This window comes from Phalacrocorax aristotelis, chromosome 17, assembly GCF_949628215.1.
Source record: "Phalacrocorax aristotelis chromosome 17, bGulAri2.1, whole genome shotgun sequence".
NCBI lineage: Eukaryota > Metazoa > Chordata > Aves > Suliformes > Phalacrocoracidae > Phalacrocorax > Phalacrocorax aristotelis.
The window spans coordinates 7,753,899-7,774,361 of NC_134292.1; the positions used below are offsets into that span (position 1 = coordinate 7,753,899).

At 44.4% G+C, this 20,463-nt stretch overlaps 1 protein-coding gene across 5 annotated transcripts in view; it reads right to left on the reverse strand.

The window, feature by feature from the left end:
• Positions 1-20,463, reverse strand: part of RAPGEF1 (Rap guanine nucleotide exchange factor 1) — a 90,087-nt gene that overhangs the window by 24,556 nt on the left and 45,068 nt on the right. For 4 of the 5 annotated variants that reach the window (XM_075112613.1, XM_075112611.1, XM_075112610.1 and 1 more), the window contains 6 exons: positions 17,872-17,960; positions 17,331-17,483; positions 15,779-15,902; positions 14,294-14,477; positions 13,203-13,709; positions 6,560-6,762 (listed from right to left, as the gene is read on the reverse strand). In XM_075112613.1, the coding sequence (XP_074968714.1) occupies positions 6,560-6,762; positions 13,203-13,709; positions 14,294-14,477; positions 15,779-15,902; positions 17,331-17,483; positions 17,872-17,960 (1,260 nt within the window). Of the gene's footprint in view, positions 1-3,879; positions 4,039-6,559; positions 6,763-13,202; positions 13,710-14,293; positions 14,478-15,778; positions 15,903-17,330; positions 17,484-17,871; positions 17,961-20,463 lie in introns of all 5 variants that reach the window. The other variant, XM_075112614.1, reaches the window with a different exon arrangement.

Below are 20,463 nucleotides of genomic sequence, written 5' to 3' on the forward strand. Positions count from 1 at the left end.
CGTTGCAGACTGGAAGGGAGCTACATGAAGAGGAGCGAGGCGGAGAAAACATGCGAAGCACATGTCTGCATGGCGCGTGTCTTTAAACACTTATCTGACCCTCCTTTTCCTGAACATACATTAGCACACACACAAGAAAGAAAAACAGTTGCTGTGAATTTTCTGTGTCCTTGCTCAATTTGCTCAAGAATGGTGGGAACAAGTGAGAACAGAAACGCTGAACTGGAGCTTTCATAAGGAAATCACTTGCGCCTTCTGCTGGAATCCAACAGCCAATTTGGTTTCTGGAAAATTACTGGAAATGTTTCTCAATTAAAAAGAAAACATAAGAAAAAAACAGCATTTTGAGAAAGGATCCAGCCAAATTTCCACTAATGGCATGTACATGCCTCGGAGAAACAACTGCGTTCCTTGTTTCAGCGAGGAAAAGCTTCCCAGTTGTAACCGACTTCCTGCAGTCTTTGGTGGAAAATATGTGGATGGACAGCAGTAGAGCTTCTCACTGGACTGACTTCCTTAACCAGCACAGAGTTCCCCAGCTGCCAGGAAGTAACAAGATTTCAAGATTTTATTCCTGCCATTCTGATACCTGCCCACCCATTTCCAGTCAAACAGCACAAGGAGTTAAACCAAACGACAGTATCTCTGTCTTCACAAGAAGAAGGGAGGAAGGTGATCAGCTAGAGAAAAAAAGCAGTGCCAACAATTACCAAGGAGGACAATTTCTTATTGCATCCCTCCTTTCCCACTGCTTAGCAACAGAAAGTACTTTCATTTTAGGGATTCCCATCTCTTTTGACTCTTGACAGTACAATCCAGTTGTCCTCCCAATATGGGATTTAACGGCCTAGCTGTTCATGGGATGGGGAATATGATGCTGCAGTTCCTTAAAATATCAGCCCACGCTACAAACATGACCCTTGCTGGCACAGAGGCTAGACGCGAATCAGACTCTCTTAAAAAACAGACTCAACTTGCCAAACCTATGAGGTTTGATCCAGTTGCTCAAGACCTGCCTCTATCCAGTAAAAGCTATTAGCTCTGACACAACTTCCTGCAAAGAAGGGAAAAGCGCGATTAGCGGGTTGACGGAGCAGTGGTGGGTTCTGGACTGTAGCAGCGTCTGCAGCGCTGACTGGAAAGAAAAAAGTCAAGGTTTTAGGAAAAGAAATTTATACATGAAAAATCAAGAGTAAAGATGATCTGAACAACTTCACCTCTTTTTTGCTTCAAAACACTGCCTGAAAACAGTCTTTTTAAGATCCTTAAGTCAGTAGCAAGGCGCTAGTCTTTCACCAGGAGCACAGAACTGGTGGGCTAACATGGTGTAGCCTCAGCCTTCCGCTGCCTGCACGTGAACAGATGGGTACAGGGCGAGGTCCTCCCTCTGGGATTGACTTCTGCTGTCCACCCCAGGCCAGCCTCCAGGGAAGTAAAAAAGCACAGGGCACTTTCTGAAAATTGGCTGCGCGTGGCAAACCTGCACTACATTGCTCACATTGGGTCGATGGACAGTCATTTCATTTATCAGCTCTGACTTCCTGGTATCGATCTAAGAAGGTTTTTTCTTCCTGTACGGAATGGATACTGATTAATGTAGGAGACACATCATTATAAGAGATTCGATAATCACCACTCACATTTGGGTACACAGGAGGCCAACTCCTCAGCTGGCTGGTATGCAAAAGGTGTGCTCTCCCTAGCATTAACTCCCTTGCTGGGGCTAGTGGAAATCTATGGCTTTTTTTTTTTAACAGGTTTATTGCTCACTACAGTGCTCACTTGAGTGGCCTGTCTTTGGCGAGAGAGTTAAAAATGATAAAAAGGATAAAAGGAGCACAGTGATGTGCTTAAAGAGCTGATGGTGCAGCTTGTGGCAACACGCGCGTGAAGCTGCATGGTCTTTCCAGCCAATGCTCGGGAGCAGATTGCGAGAGGGGCTCTGGTCCTTCTTAGTGCTGAACTGCAGGGTGTCACCCTGGGAATGATCCAAACCTTGACAGCTGTTTCACATCTCTGTCTTATTAGGGATAGGGAAAACGGGATAAACCGTGGTTATGGTATTACATGGGTCAGCTATGATGCATGTAAGGACATTGGTATTTTGCAGCTCGGAGACAAAGAGACACTGTCATAGTGAAAAATAGACCAGATAAAGTCATGAGCAACTATGAGATTATCATAATTTAAAGGCATTAATGGATAAATCACCATTTTTAATTCATCTTACTTCCTTTGTGCATTTGACAGTGCACTGCCTAATTGTTCTCATTGTTCCTCATGCTCCAGCCATTTATTTTCCCCTCATCAAATCCTTGCAAAAACAAGTAAGGATTTTTTAATGATGTTTTAACATTTCATAAAATAATGTAGTCACAATAATGTAGTCCAAAGCAAGATGGGAACAGGCCAGAACAATTAAGTAGGTAGTAACCATTTAATCCAACCAGGACGCTTTTTTAAATGAAAGTGGCTACATATTTTTAGAGCATGATAGTATATTAATAGTCTCTCAATTAAAACAAAAATAGTCGAGTGCTTTTACCTAGTCTTACAGTTCTGTTTTGCTTGCAAGGACCACAATCAAACAAGAGAGCTGTGCAATCCAGAACTTTTGCATTACTTCAAATTTTAAAACTGTTTACCACAAATCTATGCGAGCACTAACCTTTCCGTACCTCAGCCCTTCATAGGTGCAGCAAAACTATGATACTGCTCTCTTTCACACAAGGGGAAGCCAGAAGCTCTAATTCATTGCTTGTGAAGTAGCACTACTTGTCAGGTACTTAAATACTTTCTTCTTCTTCAGACCAACAACTATCGCTGATTTTTAGAGAATGAGTAAGTGTTGAGAAATTGGAAGACAGCAATGGCACAGTGGGAACATACCATTTTCAAACATTTAATATTAAACTAATTGAATACTTCTGAATTTTCTCAAGCCTTGTCTGATAATTTCTTCTCCAGAAAAAGTCTAATTTACTAAACATCCAGGTCACTGTTAAAAAATAGTCTATTCTCAGTTGTCATCACATGGCAATCAGAGCATAACTACGTAGTTTTACATGCAAATGAGCCCCATACTGATGAGCTGGGGGAACACCATAGTTAGATTTAATTTCATTATATTAACACTATGTTATTACTACCATTTAATTTAAGCAGCTGATCACAGATTTAAGCAATGCTCTAAGACTATTCTTATTTAGATTTAAGTCATTCTCATCTCCTCCCGCTGCTCTCTCTTCAGACTGCTCACAAGTGCTGTAGGAGAGAAAACCCTGCTCATTTGTCAGCATATCATACAAGCTTACTGAGCTTGTTTGGGACCACGGAGACGTGAAGGGAAGCAGACAAGCAAATATTAGATGAAAGACCTGGTAGAGGCCATTTTCTAGAAAAATAAAATTAAGGAGCTGCAGTCACTGTTCCATATGTTTGACTAAATCCATGTATTTTGGGGACAGCATCTTGTTATTTCTCCAAAGGCCAGACTCAGAGCAGCCTTTAATCGACTCATCCACATCGCTGACACTAAGCAATGGAACAAAAAGACTTTGCAGCTCCAGTGTGCAGCCTGGGGAACATGTAGGTCAAAGGAGTGTGCCTGGGCACACAGGCCAGCTCCCCTTCGACAGCCCCTCGCCAAAAATGTCAGTACTGACGTGCATATAAAGTAATGAACGCCACACCTCCCCTGCGCTTCATTTAGTAGGATTTGCACACAGTTTTTCTCACCTGGCTGATTACTACATGAGTTCAAAAGCCCTCAAAAGAACCTTCACCTTTACCTGCAACCGAGAGCATAAGTACAGAGTTTGCACACAAGCGTTTCACTGACACAAATACACACGTGTGTTAAAGCACACAGCAACTCACCGAATGCACAGGAAAGGAGCTGTGCCGGTTGAGAAAGGAGTTAGAGACTGACATAGTGAGGCCCTGAGTGGCACCGGTGTCCTCGGGGGTGAAGGGCACTTTAGTTTGCTGGACACAGTAGGAGACAGAAGAGAAAGAAGAGGCAGCATAGGAGGCCTGCTGAAGAGGGGGAAGAAAGCAAGAGACAGAAGACACAAAGAAAGAGAGCACAGAAAAGGCATGAATAAAGGATAAGAAAAGCTAACTGTAAAACAATGCATATAATGGCTTGCTAAACAAATAGCTATTCATACAGTTCATCAGAGCCAGACACACCAATATGCCTTTCTTGAGCTCAAGAGGCATGACAAAAATCACAGTTCAAATCTTCTTTGTCTCACAAATCCCTTAAAAATAAACTCATGCCTCCCCCTTCCAGTTCACCCATGGACAGCTGCCGCAGAGAGAGGCAAGCTGTTCCTTGCTGCCCCTTTCTCCCCATGGCATGGGGGGCAGGTGCCCAAAGGAGGAACTGGGCTGCTTAACAGCTACAAGCAAGAGCGACTCTTGCAGATTACTGTATTTCTGTGGCAACATGCAGACTGGGAACTTGGCCGTTCCAGTATGTGTGGGCCCTCACTGGTACTGCTGAGACACTTGATAACAGTGATGTCCAGCCATTTTTCAGTCCAATTCAGTCCAAATCAGAAATATATCATTTGCACAAGAGGGAGATATTACACTGTAAGTAACAAATGCTATTAAGGAATTTCTCCTAACTTCCACTGTAGCAAGGAGTGTGAGGGAGGCTAAGGTAGATCTAGGTTTTCTCAGCTCTGACTTATTGAATATAATGTACAACTCTTTCATAAATGAGACCTGAAGCTCACAAGAAAAGACTTCCTAATTATTATTTTATAGAGGAATTCATCCAGCAAAACGTGCCTGCTGCTAGAGCAGCTGATGCCCACGTCATCTGCTGTTTCATAAACTCTCATGGCAGCAGGAGCAGAGGAACAAGTGTCTGGTGGCTTTTGCTATGATTGTTGAATAAGCCATCGTCTGCTTGCACCACTTTCCCAACAGAGAGATGAAGGTAAGGGTGGGAGGCTGCACTTGAAGAAACGTTTGCTTCAGGGGAGCTGCAAGCAACACCTTGAAGGTATCAGCTTGCAAGACTACAAGAATGGCTAGCAGACAAACCAGTGACAACTTGGCTGCCCAGATTATGATTAAAGGGCAGCACAGAAATGCTTTGCTTCAGCTGACAAATTCAGAATAGGAGCAGAATTTCCCTTCTGCACAATGGCTATAATAAATCTGTGCTTTATACGCCCTCTCTCATGACTGTGTTGACCAAGTCACCACTGGATATCACTGGAGGGTAGCCTCCTCTAGGAGGAGGTAGGCAAGGGACTACAAAGTACAAGTGACAGTGCAAGGATTAACACTGACGAGGGAACCACGGCTCTGGAGAACTGCCTGATCCTTCAGAGAGGAGTGCTATAGACTCTTCAGTGTCACTGCAAAGCAGATGGGACATGGGTGTTTAAGGTCTCATCCCCACAAAGCAATAAAACATAATACTCAGCTTAGCTTAGCTGGAAATGTTATTTTGTCTTTTCAGGACTCCTACCTGCATCACAGGAATGTAGTTATGCAAATTCCCAAATTAGAGTTCTCAGTTGTTTTTCCCATTTGATTAAAAAGTAACATCCTCTGTCAGTCAAACTTTAGCATAGATGACATGAAGAAGTATCGCAACAGTCGCCCTTATAATGGTAAGACCATGGCTCTGTTCCAACATTTCCTCCTGTTTTGTTAAAGCCATGGCCAATTTAAGTTAGCTACATCAGCACAAAAGATGCTTTTCTTTTTTAAAAATAGAGCAAGTCAGATAATTAATATAAACAAACCCCCTAAGGTTAGAGTTTAAAAAAAAAAATAAGAGAAAAGAAGAGCCTTAAAAAGAAATAGGACAAAATCCCAGCTCCACTGAGGCTGGAAACAAAACTGCTGCTGCCATCACTGAGGCCAGGATTTCATCCCCCACCACTTGCTGTACTGTTAAACCCACCACCCAACACACATACACGTGTGGATGTGCCTTTTTGTGCTGGGAGTCTGGGAGGGCCAGCAGAACACTGAAGAACAGGTAAAATCCTGCATCACACAAGGGGACTAAGGTGGAGAAAACATGCACGAGTTAAATAATGGCTAACCAAAGTTCCGCGGCTCTGGCAAAGACTGAGCCATAAAAGCAGTTATTATGTTTAAATGGTTATTATTAGTGGCATCCTTGACAACCGTTTCAAAACAGCATTGGGAACAACAGTGCAGCAATCTCTTGAAAACCGTGTTGCCCAGCGTGTCAAACTCTTCAAAGCAGTTGTTACACAAGCCTGTAGTCTGGCATAGATTCAACCACGCCATGTAGAAGACTAATGTTTAATTTTTAGGGCATTTTAGGACTTTCAGAACTTATGGGAACAGTCTGAACATGGGGTTAGAAAGGAGCTCTAAGTAGATGATGCAAAATGCCTAAAAACATGTTAACAAGATGACAAGAAGCGTGATGTGGTAACACCAATGAGACATCCTCGCACCACTGCAGCCTGTCAGAAACAGGAGTAGGAAGATTAGAGCTGCTCCTGGGAGGCTGGTGTGCCCTGCCAGGGAGGGCACTGCAGATGTCACTCACCAGCTGCCGCTGTTTTGGTGGGAGAGCAGGAGGAGGTGCCAGATCTTGAGAGGCGTCTAAGCTGGTAAAGGAGTCATTGAACCCATAGACTTCCATGAGGTGCTTGTTCTTCTGCTGGTAGATGTGCTCATTCTGAGGGGTCTGGTAGAACATGGACGGCTGTGGCTCTGAGTAGTCTTCCACAAACTGCATATATGCCATCACTGCAAAAGAAGGTCACATCACTGCTCCTGGTCTGCATGCTGCAGCTGCAACAAGCAGGCATTCTCAAAATCAAGGACAAGTAAGGCCATGCCACTCTTAATCAGGCTTTGCTGCAAACTGGGAGCAGCAAGGCATCCATGCCCTGTTCACAGGTAGCTTACAAAGTCACTTGCCACCCACCTCGCAGGAAAGGATGTGAATATCCCATCCTGCAAGCCAGCACACAACAAACAATCACAAACACATCTGACAACAGTTGAAGGAACCAGTGAGGTCTCCAAACAGCTACTTGAGAAGTCTGATTCACTGACTCTTAGTCCAGATCCCTTCCCCATGTAACCCACGGCAATTTTGAGAATATTCCTCAACAGCTAATGCCCAAAGTCACCAACAAACCAGAATAACCTCAGTCTGCTTTCTAGGAGGCACAGATCACCTTGTACAAAGATGCAACCTTGACAACAAATCTGTAATAATTCTTGTGCCTATAATAAGTCTCACAGCTGTAGTCAGCAAGGTTTCTAGAATGAGGAGGCTTACAGCTTTTCTCCATTCTAGCAAGCTGATAAAACCGTTATCGGAAAACACCTACCTGCAAGACTGGGTGTACCTCTTTATTATCGCGACTGCCAATGCTGGCACCTTTTAGAAGTGCCACTGACCATGCCTTCCTACCTCCTTAGCTCAAATCCAACACTCTCACTCCCATCAGTTTTTAAAGCATCTTATCATCTCCAATTCTTGAGTCCAACTGATCCAAAAGCTTTTCTGAGATGTGGTTCAATGGAAATATTAAATGGGATCAAATCTCATTCAGAGGACCTTTCCATCTGTAAAATATCCTTCCAAAGTCTATGAAAAAAATCACGCAGGTCTGCCTATGCAGCTGTGAGAGAGGTTTAGTTACAGCTGCAATATTTTAGTGTTGGAGGGGGAGAATGACACCTAGTGTCATAGAAAGACTACAAACCCCCAGATTTATTAAGGATCAGAAGTATACTTAATAAATGTAAAATAAATAAAGAACTCTCTTCTATATACCTGAGAACAGGAGCAATAGATGTATTTAAGTCATAAAAGGCCTAACCAAGGCCTTTTTGTAAACATGCTGTCATGTACAAGATACTCTGTGATCATTCCTCCCTTCTTCCTGATAAACAAGGAGTTGTCAGTTTTTGTAAATTTGGTCATTAGGTGGCAATTATTCAGCTTCTGCTGGCATTTCAGTTGTACAGCTGAAATGAATGGATGACTTCAGTGAAAGCTATAAATACGACGACCACAGTGCAGTACTTGCACATCGTGAAGCTGGTTCCCACAGTAGGTGCAAGGCAAAGCCCTCTGTTCACCTGCCAATGCAGATCTACGGGCCAGCCTATTTCAAACAGGATGCAGCCGTGCAAATGTGTTGGCAGGAAGGAGTTGCTCTGCACCTGTCTTTCGCACCTTTTTTCAAATTTCCTCTAATATTTTAAACTCCATTCAGAAATGGAGCTAACACAGCTGCCCCCTTCCCACAGAATGATATCCCTCCTCCAAAAAGCAGAATAAAGGCGGGAGGTGGGGGGGAAGGTCGTGGCAATCGGAGCGCAGGAAACCTCAGCTGATGGATTTCAATCCCAACCGGTAACACCTGCTGTCCCCATCCTGTGACCCCACACAGTGCTGCCAGTGGACAACCTGTTCGTGTCCCGCAGTACTGCCAGCCCCTGCACAGCTCTGCCAAGGCTGCTGAAATTCTGACCTCCAATACCCCCTGCTACCCAAGCCTTGCTCCTCTTCCTCCCCCAGCCACCCTCCTGCCTTCCCAGCACCCCTTCACAGATGTAAGGCACCACCCTTGCTGGCTCAGACCTCTCCTTGCCGAAGGGAGTGTGGCAGAGGTTTCAAACTGCACACACATGCATGTTGGTGTGTGTTTGTGCCCCCTCATCTGCTGGTGTCAGCACTCATGTTAAAGCCAAGATCAAATTTGCTTGTGTACGTGAATTTCAGCCTAACAGTGAAAAGAAGCATGTTCTGGCAATATTTTCTTACTTGAAAGCATGGTAAAGAAGTCTCAGTGTGGAACATACAGAATTGCTAAAATACTGTTTTGAGTAGCAGTGATTCAGTTGACTATGGTACTCCTATTAATACCCGTGCCCTGAAAAACGCCTTGGCATCATACAGCAACTTTAAAGGATAAGATCTAAAGAAGGCTTATGAAAGATATTTCTCTAGCAGCAAAAATGAACTAAGGATCAAGACTCCTTGGAGAAGTGTAGAGGACAAGAGCTTGAGGGAAAAGAGCACATTTTGAGAGCTCATCAACTGAGGAGGACAAAAGCCAAGAAGTCAGGCTTGGCAGTCCTCGTATAATGCAGCTGACACTGCTAAATTCAGACCAACCCTTCACGTGGAGTTACCTACAGAAGCAGTGCTTCACCGAACGTCCCGATCAGATGACAACACTCGGGATTGATAGCTGCGAGTTTCTGGGTTCGGCTGTCCGTATGACACAAACTCGGGAAGTGTTGGCAAAAAAGGTATCACATAAGACACTCGCGTAAAATTAAATTACTGTAGTAAGACTGAATGCTGTTGAGAGCCTCAACTCAATCTGCAAGGGAATAATGAAGAGCTCTTTTATCTCAGCTCTTTAGGAGGCTAATGCATCCCATTGCCATGGCAGCTCCCCTGCCTTGCTTGTTCCAACTAGTCCAGGGCGCGTGAGCATGTCTCTTCTTCTACCTTGTCTTCTCTGTTTTTGGGTGAAGTGAAAAACAGTTGGGATGGTGAAACACGAACCTGGCTCAGGAGTTTAATTTGCAGAGCGCAAATTAAAATGGGCATCATTAAAAGGCTGCCAATCTTGAACAGGAGAGTACGGGAGCAGGATGACCCCTGAGACTGTCATTTGCAAAGGGCCTTCTCTCCCCACTCTCCCTCCATCCCTTCCCCTCTCTGCTGTGGTATTTAACAAGGCAGAAATTTAAAAAGCAGATGGGAAATTACATCACCAGCTCAGATAAGGCTGCACACCCTGCAGCGACTCTGTGCAGAGGGAGGGATGGGGACTGCAACCTCCACGGTGAACAGCCAGGGTGGAGTGACACAGTCTCAGGGCAGCACCCTGTGAGAGAAGGGAGGTGTGAGAGAGAAACCTCTCCCATCCCAGTACCGTGCCCAGCTTATGTCAGTTGTGATATTTGAAATAATAAAAAAATAAACCAATATCTCAGATTGAGGCTAGGAACACCTTCCCAGCAATCTGCTTACAGTGCCTTGGCTGTCATTTCCAAAGGAACTAAAGCTGCTCAGGGATTTCTATCACACACCAGTTCTGCCCACATGGTAGAAGACACAGGCATCGCTCAGAGTGCACCCACAGCACCTGAGCTCGCTCGCCATGCAGCTGCTGGTCCTGGAAGCTGCAAGGAATTGCCAGAAGATGATCAGCAATAAGGTGCATCTGCAATATAGGTGAGGCATAGTAGCATCCGATGAGGAGGACTCTCTGAAGGTCTAACCCAACTCCTGGCGCTGTGTCAGCAGCCTGTGTTACGACCGGCCCTGAACAAGCGCAACAGATTTGTGTACATGGGCAAGAGCCAAAATAATGGAAATTCTTAAGCTATACAGCACATCAACTCACTGGAGAAGTCAAGGTCAAATAAGCCAGTCTTTGCTGTCACCTCCGGGAGGAGAGCTGTTTTTCAAAGAGCTCGCATTATCCGCTGGCTAAGCCCAGGCTGCCCTCAGCATGGTTCCTGCAGCTAAATACCAGCTGCTTACAGGGCACCAGGCTGCATTTTGTTCCCACTGACAGGGAGGGAAACATGAATAAGTGCCTCTCTTCCAGTTTGCAAGCTGTCTGGGGGGAAGATCTTGTTATTTCTGACTCTGGGCTCTTCATGGCAGAAGCTGCTCTGTGTACAGCAGGAGCACGATGCTGGTGCTCAAGCAGAAGTCTGGAGTGATTTGCCCTTAGCACAGTAACATGTACTCTTACAGCACAGTAAAACAACAATAATTCATGACAGACTAAAAGGCTTATCGCTACTCTGTTTAAATTATACAGAAGTCAACTCTTGGAGGTCCCTCTGAGCACAGCTCACAGCAATACACATGGTTAACCCTAGCAGGGTTTGCTGTACCCATGCATAAAAGACCATTAAAGTCTCTGCTGCAACATTTCCTGCCAGCTACCAGAAGATGACCCACAACAAAGGGACTACAACCAAGTCCCATCTGTGAGAGCTCTAGAACTTTTTACTAAATCCATGCATCTGCTCTGGATCCCAGGAGTGTGTTGGGGTTGTGGAAGCAGCACTGCCTCACATATGTGATTACACAAGAGTATCTACATACATCAGCCTGCAGGCAAAAAAATCCTGGGTGCGACCATACAGCCTGAGTAATGTTTTACTGCCCTTTTAATGTTGAAAATAAAAGTAAAACTAACAACCGCAGATCTGTGGTGTGATATACTGTGGAGTACAGACAATCTAAAACAAGTTCTCAGTGTCACATGAATGCTATTAAAAAATCCGCAGCAGTCAGGTAACAGCCCAAATACTACTACAAGCTTTGGAGCAAGGACGCTTTATCAAACCATCAGAGCTGACAACACGTTAGATAACAGCTGCTACCTTTCCTAACAATGCAATCTGATCAATACTCCAGGAGCTTCTGATAGTGCCAGACAACAATTAACTCTATTCTAACATCAAACAAAATTCACAAAGGCAGCCTTGGTATTGAGGTTAGAAGCGTGCATGGTCAATAACAGAGATAGCATTTTGAAGTTGTTTTTAAGTAACTCCTTGACATGTCATACGATAACAGAAAACAAAGGTCTCAATTTCAACTGTCAAATTGCCTCTTACCCAAGATTCACGCAGGTGTCTTCCTCTACTAAAGCTGCCTACGTGTACAGAGATGCATTTCCCTGCATCCATCCCTCTCTGCATGGTGTAAAACCACGTGGACCCAGCCCTTGTTACTAATATGCAGAACCCACAAGGACGTGATCCTACAGTAAGTAGCCTCTGTATCACACCCCCTTGCAGCTGGTACTGCAGGCGAGTATTTTGAACAGCAGGAGCCATAACAAAACAACTCTGGCTATGCCCTGTGCCAGCATTTATTTCCTTTCTGATTTCTACAGACAAACCTCTCAGCTCCTTTTTAGCTGCTTTCAGTATCTTTTAACTGCCCATTTACCAGAGTGAGACAAAAGTGATTTCCTAAGTATGGGGACACTGAACTACAGGACCCTCACTTTCACGTGGGTCAAGTTTTGTGGTCTGATTAAAATCCCAGAGGGTTACAAATGTGGACTGGTCACTTAGGGACAATGGAAATGCTCTTAGCCAACATATTTTTTTTAAAAAGTGACTGGCACAGAAAACTATCATAGCAACAGACAAAATACTGACCCTGCCACATGACACACCGATCTCACTTCCACCTTATTCTCAGCAAAAAGACTATAAACTGCAGAAATTAGTCAGAAGGCCAACTCAGCACTTTCAAATCAGCTATTTACTTGGGCTGCCAGCCATACAATGTAAAGCTGTTGATCCAGATCTTGTATATGCTACCTCCCCATGCAATGTACAGCTGCAAAGCAAGCCAGTGACAAGTAAACTAACATCTGCTGGATCTCACTATGTAGCCCACAGCCTTCCTTGGCAGATCAGTATGGCTGCTTTTTTGGCAAGAGCTTTCACATGTCTTCAAGCCATGAACATTAAGGAAATCAGAATAAGGTCATGAGCTTGAGTAGCAGTCAGTACTGGTGTGCCAGGAGTCTGGCTGGGGATGGCGAGCCTTCGCATTTAGAGGTTGCTCATTTTAACGATGTGGGAAATTCTTAGGCATCCAAAGGAAATGAGATCCCGTAGCAAAACAGCAGTACTGGACACTAGGTTAATAGTGTTGTCTTGCACAGCTATGTGGGTGACTATGTTCCTATTGCCAAATAACTGCTCTGGCAATGCTTGGTTTTGGACAGAAGAGCAGCCCTTTCTCCGAGCTCTTGGAGAGTACCCAATTCTTTTCTGCAGTGAGAAAACATTTATAAAATGGGGACGGGGGAAGGAATGGACAAAAAAAGGGAGGATAATCCAGGAAGATCTGCAAGGCAGAGTGCCTCAAAGATTTGCACTCAGGTAAGCAAAGAAGTAAAATGGTCTCACTATAGTAATGAAGATGCTGCTTGATGCCAGCTCCCCTGGGCCTGGATCATTCCTGGCTCCAAGAGTCACTTGCTGCCCACCAAAGGACTGACACTTCCCTCCCATGCTTCTGACGCTGACTGATTTTGACACTCAGCCTCACGTAAGCAAGGGCATTACCTTGGGGTGACCATTATTTAGTGGTCATCAGAAGTACAACAACTGCAAGGAAAGGGAAAGGTAAAACTAAAACCCAAACACAAGAACTTGCTTACTGTTTTTGTTTTTCTTCTCTGGTAGAGGTGGTGGCTTCTCTGGGTCACTGTTAGAATCTGGAGCAGCAAAGTCAGCAATGAATTCAACTGGTGCTGAAGAGTTTCCTTGCTGGAAAGGCAAAACAGCAGCAAATGGCGCGAAGGGTACAGATGCTGCATTCTTCACGTCATCCTCTGAGATGTTATCGTATTGGGAAGGGTGCCTCTCATAGGACACCCTGCAGCCTGAGTTATCTGAAGTCTGAGAGGCTGCGCTCCTCCTCTTCTTTTCTGGTAAAGCTGGAGGAGTCTCTGTTGGCTGCGCTGCTCCTGAGAGGCTGCAGAATTCCAGTGGAGGAGAGCTGCCCTGCGGGAGCTGGAAACCATGTCCATGGAAAGGGGAGCCAGACTCACCCAAGGACTCTGGCAATGGGCTGAGGATACCTGGCACCTGCTGAGGTATCTGATCAGCGTTGGAAAGGTCCTGCTGCAGGAATTCATAGTCCGGATCATAGTGATCTGATTGATCTGATTAAACAGAGGGGACAGGAGAATGATGCATTAGTTTCTCTCTTTTACTGTTTAGCCCTTCTCAATTCTGCCCCTCCCACTCCATCAGTTAATCAGTTCATTTAATCAGAGTGGTACTTCCTTGCAGCAGAGACCATCTTGCTACACCTTCTGTAACGTCCAATCTTAATAAAACCCTTATTTCTTTACACTAGCAAACATATAACAAAAATTCAATTGGTAGATCATTGCAGATATTATGTTTCATATTTATATTTTTATTTTTATTTTCTTTCCTAGTACACAGAAGCAACATCACTTTAGTCTAGCAGGACTGTCATTTCCTACTAATGCCGGCAGACAAGGCTGAAATCAACAAAACATTCCACCGGAGAGCTGAGATGAGTTTGAACACAATCATCTATAGCTAGGGAAACACATTCCCCTGGGCTTTTTCCTATCCAAGAGAATATATTTCTGCATAGAACTGCCTGCAGCAACTGCAAGATGACAGTTGCAAGCACAATCCTTTACTTCTGCGTCACATCCCGAATGAGAGTGGTGGGGGCTCCTCCGGCAGCCCTGGACGAGCCGCCACTTACCTAACGTTTCACAGCTTGTGTTGCGGGAGCACTGGCCACTGTCGCGGTCCAGAGAGGAGAGCTGTTCGTCAGACTTGCTGAGTTTGCCGATGCTGCTGCATGGCGAGAGGCGAGGAGATTCCCCCCCATAGGAGTGGCTTCCGCCCGACAACCTTCTCTGGGCATAGCAGTCAACATCAAAATCCTTAAGCAAAAAAATCAGAATCACTGTCATTATTGGCAGCTCGTTAGCAATAAGATGCAGCTCAAGGAACAAACACCTCACAGCTGCGTTAAGAACACCAGAAGGGGAGAGGATCAGCACTGCTAGCCCTCTCTCGTCAGACAAGCTTGTCAGGACCACAGAAAACCTCTGATTTGGTAAAGGGCCCACACCAGGGAGTTCGGTGTGCTCACACTCCCAGGCAGGGCATGCTGTGACCCATAGTGGACTTCACAAGATGCTGAGAAGATGACCAAGCTCCTCACTGCTACAAACATCTGATGTCCGCCTGCCAAGACACTGACACTAGGTAACCAGACTGCAAGATTTCTCACTAAATAACTGGGGCTTTAGCAAATATTTGGCTGGCTTAGGTGCATGCAAGGGAAAATAAGCTATAGTGAGATACAACTTTCTGTGCCTATGACTACATTTCTATTTCAGAAATTACCTCAAGCTTATCAACCTGCAAGTGAACTCCTCAAGTTATCCCCGCTCCTGAAAAGCAAGCTAAGTGTGATTGTACTAGTGACCGAAGAACCACCACAGCTTTATCTGGGTCAGCCAAATGACTGCAGAGGCTCCCTAAGCCAGAGCTGAGGCTTTGGGGATGAGGACAATATTTCATTTTCATGCAATTTAACGCGATTCAGGTGCTCACTGCTGAGTTAGTAAGTTCCTGAATGTGTAAAGCAAATCCAGACATTTACAACCTCATAAACCCCAGACTAGCACAAGCGATGGAATATGATTAACACACACAGTCCCAAGTTTTCCATTTTTCTACTAGAAAATTTACAAATTTCCCCAAAGCACCAGAAGTGGTCAGAGAGGTTGCTCAAACTACTCCTTGGGTTAAAAGATGTTTTAAATAGGGACTGGATGAAGACAGACTTCTGATCTCCATATGCCACATGGTCCCTGGGCCCATAAGTAAACCATGGTGAGATCTCGGTAAGTTCAGCCCGCCGCTCTGCACCCCGATCTATTCAACACAGCAACACTCAGCCACTCACATCTTCGCACTCTGCTACAGCTCAAGGCAACAAAGTTTGTAGCAATTTGTTAATTAAATCCAACCGCACTGTAAAAAAAATTAAGCTGTTCACATTATTTATTGTACTGGTGTTCCTGCCACTAAAACTCCCGCTCCAGAGCTCTCCTGTGCAGGGACGAGCAGAGGCGTGCAGGGAACTGCACGGCTGCAGGTCACAGCATTTTGAGCTTTTGCTACAGTTCACAGCATGTTTCCCTTGGCTTTCACAAAGGGGTTACACCATTACCTGTCTGTTGATTCCAACAGGTAAACTGGACCCACTGGTGGCTCGACTCATGGGGGCCACAACTGCCACTCTGGTTGGGGAAGGTGCCGACTGCCGTTTTTTGGGGGGCAATGCTGGTGGAGGGCTGCAAGACAAAACAGGCATTGACGCCTCCATTACTCTTCCAGCAAAAAGACTTTTATAGGCTTCACAAGCTTGTTTTCCAGAAAGTCTTTGACTCGCCAGGCTCAAAGATCACAGGTTCTTGTCCAAAGCTGGCCAGGAGCTATTCAGCAAAGTGCATCCACTAACAAATAACAATTTAAGATTACTCTCCCAGGTAAGGTCCTGTTCAGTGATTTATTTTTTAAGGTTGGAAAGAGTTGGTATTTCTCAAACGAAAACAATTGCTGTTTTAAAAATTATTTTTAATGGAGCTAATTAGCATGGTAATTCTTTCTTAATAAAAGTGGTGAAAATCCAGATCAAATGTTTTCGTTGACCCAAATACTGTTTGCACTCACAGAAGTCTCTCCTCAAACTTTCCAGGTTTGAAAACTATTTAAAGTTTCAAAAATTTACAGACACGAAATTTCTATTTCTGCCTTTTTACTCTTCCTGGTGAACTTCAGGGAACAAGAGAGTCAGTGTTGGTTGCTCTCACCATGTATACTGTGAGGGCCCATGTCTTGGCATGAATCTGTTTCAGATACACATATCAGCAGTAACTACTGAGATTTTAACCACTGTACTTCTAGTTTTTGCTTCTGATGACACATAATTCTGGTAATCGTCACGACTGCGAGGTTCCGAAGAGCACACGTGTTCTGTTCCTGGAACATACCAGGGCATTTTTATACAACTCATGAGAATTCATAAAATACACAGAAATGTGATTCTTTTTGCCAGCCACAGCCCTCGGCTGTGCATTTTTAAATTAGCACGACATGTATTTTTCACACCATCCATTAGCACCAGAACTAGGTAACAACATCATACACACAGACCAAAAACCTGTAAATTGGGGGTTTTCTCTTCCTTCTCAAAATAGAACATAGACACTTTCATGTGGTTACTCGTAGAACATGGTAAGAACAACCAAGTAAAGGATTTTTCACGCACTATTGGCTCCTTTCACTCTTAAGCTGGTAAGAAATGCAGAACAACCTGGATGTGCAGGACAGATTGGTAACTGCCAGCTGAGGTTAACAGAACGTTCCCCGTTGGATACAGCAGCACAAGACACTGCTGTACAATGTGCTATTCACATAGTTTTAAATAAGGTTCTTAGGCATTTATGTGATGCCCCTCATGCATGGATCTCTATTCTCACATAAAGAGAAGGAAAGGAAAACACAGATGATGAAGGGTATTGCTCAAAACAAGACAGAGAGAAGACAAAGTCATAAACAGATTCCAGCAGCAGGGAAGAATTACTCTGGAGGAGTGGAAATTCAGAGGCATCACTAACCCTCCTCATGACCTTTTGTGCACATTTTGCAAGATTGTTTAAAAAACAAGTAGCTGGTAAGAGCCACTGGTATTCTTCAGTCAGATGGTTGGCCAGTATTACCTGTTTTCTGCCACACGAATGCTAGGCAGAGGGGGTTTAGGAGGTGCAACTTCTTCATCCATGGAGTCAGTCAGTAGCTCGTTGGATTGGGTCATATTGGTTGTTTTGTTGAGGATCTCCATTTCTCGGTCTGTAAGGGGAAGTTCTGATGGGCTGCAACACGCGAAATACAGATTGTAGATGATAAAACACAGTTGGAATGCAGCATGCTAACAGATTAATACAGATTTTAAATCATATGCAATATGAGAGGCACCTACAGCAGAAGGCAGAATTTGCATCTGCAGGTGGAATTCCGCGTATATGCAGAATATGCATGTGTCATGGCCAAGCAGTGTTTCATTGCCAGATTTGGTACCTTCCCTATCATAGCACATTGTTCTCTTTAAGTGGTCCCACTGCAATGGATGAGGCTGCATAAAGAACACTACGCTACCCTCTGTGAAAAATAACGGAATGCTTTAATTCAACTATTAGTAGCCAGAAATTTTCCCTTCTATATTAGTCCTGCACACAGAAGAAATCCTTGCCAGCGACCCACCTGTCAGATTTACATGCTGGTAAACTGGCTTTAACTGGGCTTGTGGGAGAGGGATGCTCCTGCTTTTCAATTGTGAGTCTGACCAGCTCCTGGTGGAAGGAAAGGAGAGAAGAAAGAGACAACAATCATTATTTGCTGAATGCTGCCTTCAAATGTCCTAGGGCAGAAAGGGATGCTACTGCAGTGAACTCTTGGTTACCCAGGTTATGGATTAACCATGGCACGGACACAGAGAGAGCTGAGCTGGCTGGAAGTCTGGTACAGAGCCGTACAAACAATGCAGCACTGCTTCTAAGGAGCAGCCTGCACCCAGCAGTAGTTTAGCTATATTTGAGTTAAGTTCATAAACCCTGGCCATGTGGGGATTCTGCACAAACCCACATGTGTCTTTGCTGTGCTTCCTCCTTCCTCTGTTGTCTCAAACGTGTTCCAGTCCCCACAACTCCCTAGATAATGGCATGTTGACTTTACATACATAAATATAAGTACATAGAAGTTTTACACAGCGGAGTACCTTACCTAGCCAGTAAAATAATTAAATAATTGCTTTACATTTTATAAACAAGTATGCATTTGTTTCAGAAAGCAAGTTTTCTGTAAGACGCCCAACAACAAATTAAATAGCTAACACCTTTATTAAAAGGCCTGCTTCCCCTGAAGCCATCTTTTAACATGTTAGCAATGGAAGTCTTAATCATTCAAAGAACTACCGTAGTCTATCTGTTATAGGCAGATAAGGCTCTGGATAAAGAGCTAAGGACACAATAATCCTGAACTACAAGTCTGCCAGCAGTAAAAACAACTATCATTCACGCCAGAAAGATGGAGAGAACATTTTATGGATGTCTGAGGCCAACAAATAGATCTACTGCTCACAGATACAAATACATGCCCTCTTACCGGCAGGCTGGAAACCTGGCACTGCTTCCTGACATTATCGGCTTCCCATCATATTATGCAAAGGAAACTCTATGGGATCAATTTTTGAATTTGTTTTAAAGCAGCCTGAAGTAGTGTCATCATTCCAATATTATCTTCACGTCCCTGTCTGTTGAGCTTGGAAAAAACTGTCATTTCTCTCTCAATGCAATAAGGGCAACTGGAATGTCATTATCATCCTTCCTTCTGAGGAAGATAAATATCCTAGTTTTCATAGTTTTATATAAGCCTGTATTTAAAGCTGAACTTCTATACATCAACACTGGAACAACAAGAGGAATAAAGTGCTGCGTTGGATGTGCAAAGGACAGCAAAAACAGTCCAAGTGTCCACCACTGCTGATACTGGTTTTGATGGTCTACTTACATTCTTGGTGTGAGCTCGTGCTCAAAAATAATTCATACTGTGTCAACCAAAACCACAACAAAACAGTCAGCTTTCCAGTTGTCCTGGAAAATCCCACACATGGGGAAGGAAGAGAGAGCACAAAAAGGGCACATGCAGATGCCCATAGGGGCTAATGCTATGAAGATGTTCCTTCTCTGGGACAGCCAAGAGCTCTGGCAAGGAACAGCGTGTTCTGAGACGTGCCCTGATGAGAAAGAGCACAGCATGAAGTTGACCACAGCCACCCAGCCTGGCCCGCTCCCACCTCCAAGGAAGGCCATGTCCCCCAGCAGGGAAATACTCTGCAACAAGGAGCAACAGACCGACAGCACTTTTGACAATCTATCAGCTCCACTGTGGTAATATATATGACACAGCATATAGAAAGGTAAAATAATTGAGGCCCTTCAATCACAGAAGAACTATGGTCATAACATGGACACTGAAATGACCCCAGGCTCTCTGCTGAGTGTCCCCAGTTACTCAACAGAAACTATTTTTCAGAAATGTACTTTCCTCTGTTTCATCACCTCTTTCAAGATCGAAAAGTCTTTAACTTGCTATTCCTTTTAGATTTTAGAAATTCCCCTATAAAGTTTACAGAACAGCTGTAGGACCTGGAAGCCTACAAACCCCGAACAAGGCTTTTCTGTAAATCAGACAATTTGGAAATCACGCAGTGACACCATTTGACTCTTCTGGCTGCAGTGGGCACCATGCTCCAAGTCACCGTCGGAGCGAGTGGTGACACAACTGATTGCCACCTCCCTGCTCTCTGGACAAACTTCCCCTGCTGAAGAGGTTTCTGGAGACTTCCATGCACTTCAACGGACTCAGCGTCAGACCTTGTGGGGCTATAGGGTACTCACCAGCAAGAACAGTGACTCCACACAATGCAGAAGAGCACAATAAGGGAAATAAAATGTATGGGGTTTCAAATCAAAAGCCAAAATACTCCTTAAACATCCCCCTGAAAAGGCTACAGAAGGGAAAAATGTAACATCTCCTTTACCTCAACTTTATTCACCACGTTTAACACCTTAAATCAAACCAAGGCCAGGTTTGCAGACTGCGGCGGTGGCAGCTGTGCCGCAGCAGCGCTGATGGGCCCCTGACACTCGGGGCTGAAGCGCTCAGTTTTCCTATTTTGCCAGCCATAATGGGCACACGCTTGTCCACCATATAGGAGTGCAGGATATAACGTGAGAAAAAGAATCCAATTTGGCTCAAAAGTATCTTTAGAATGATTCAAACCATTGCTGCTGT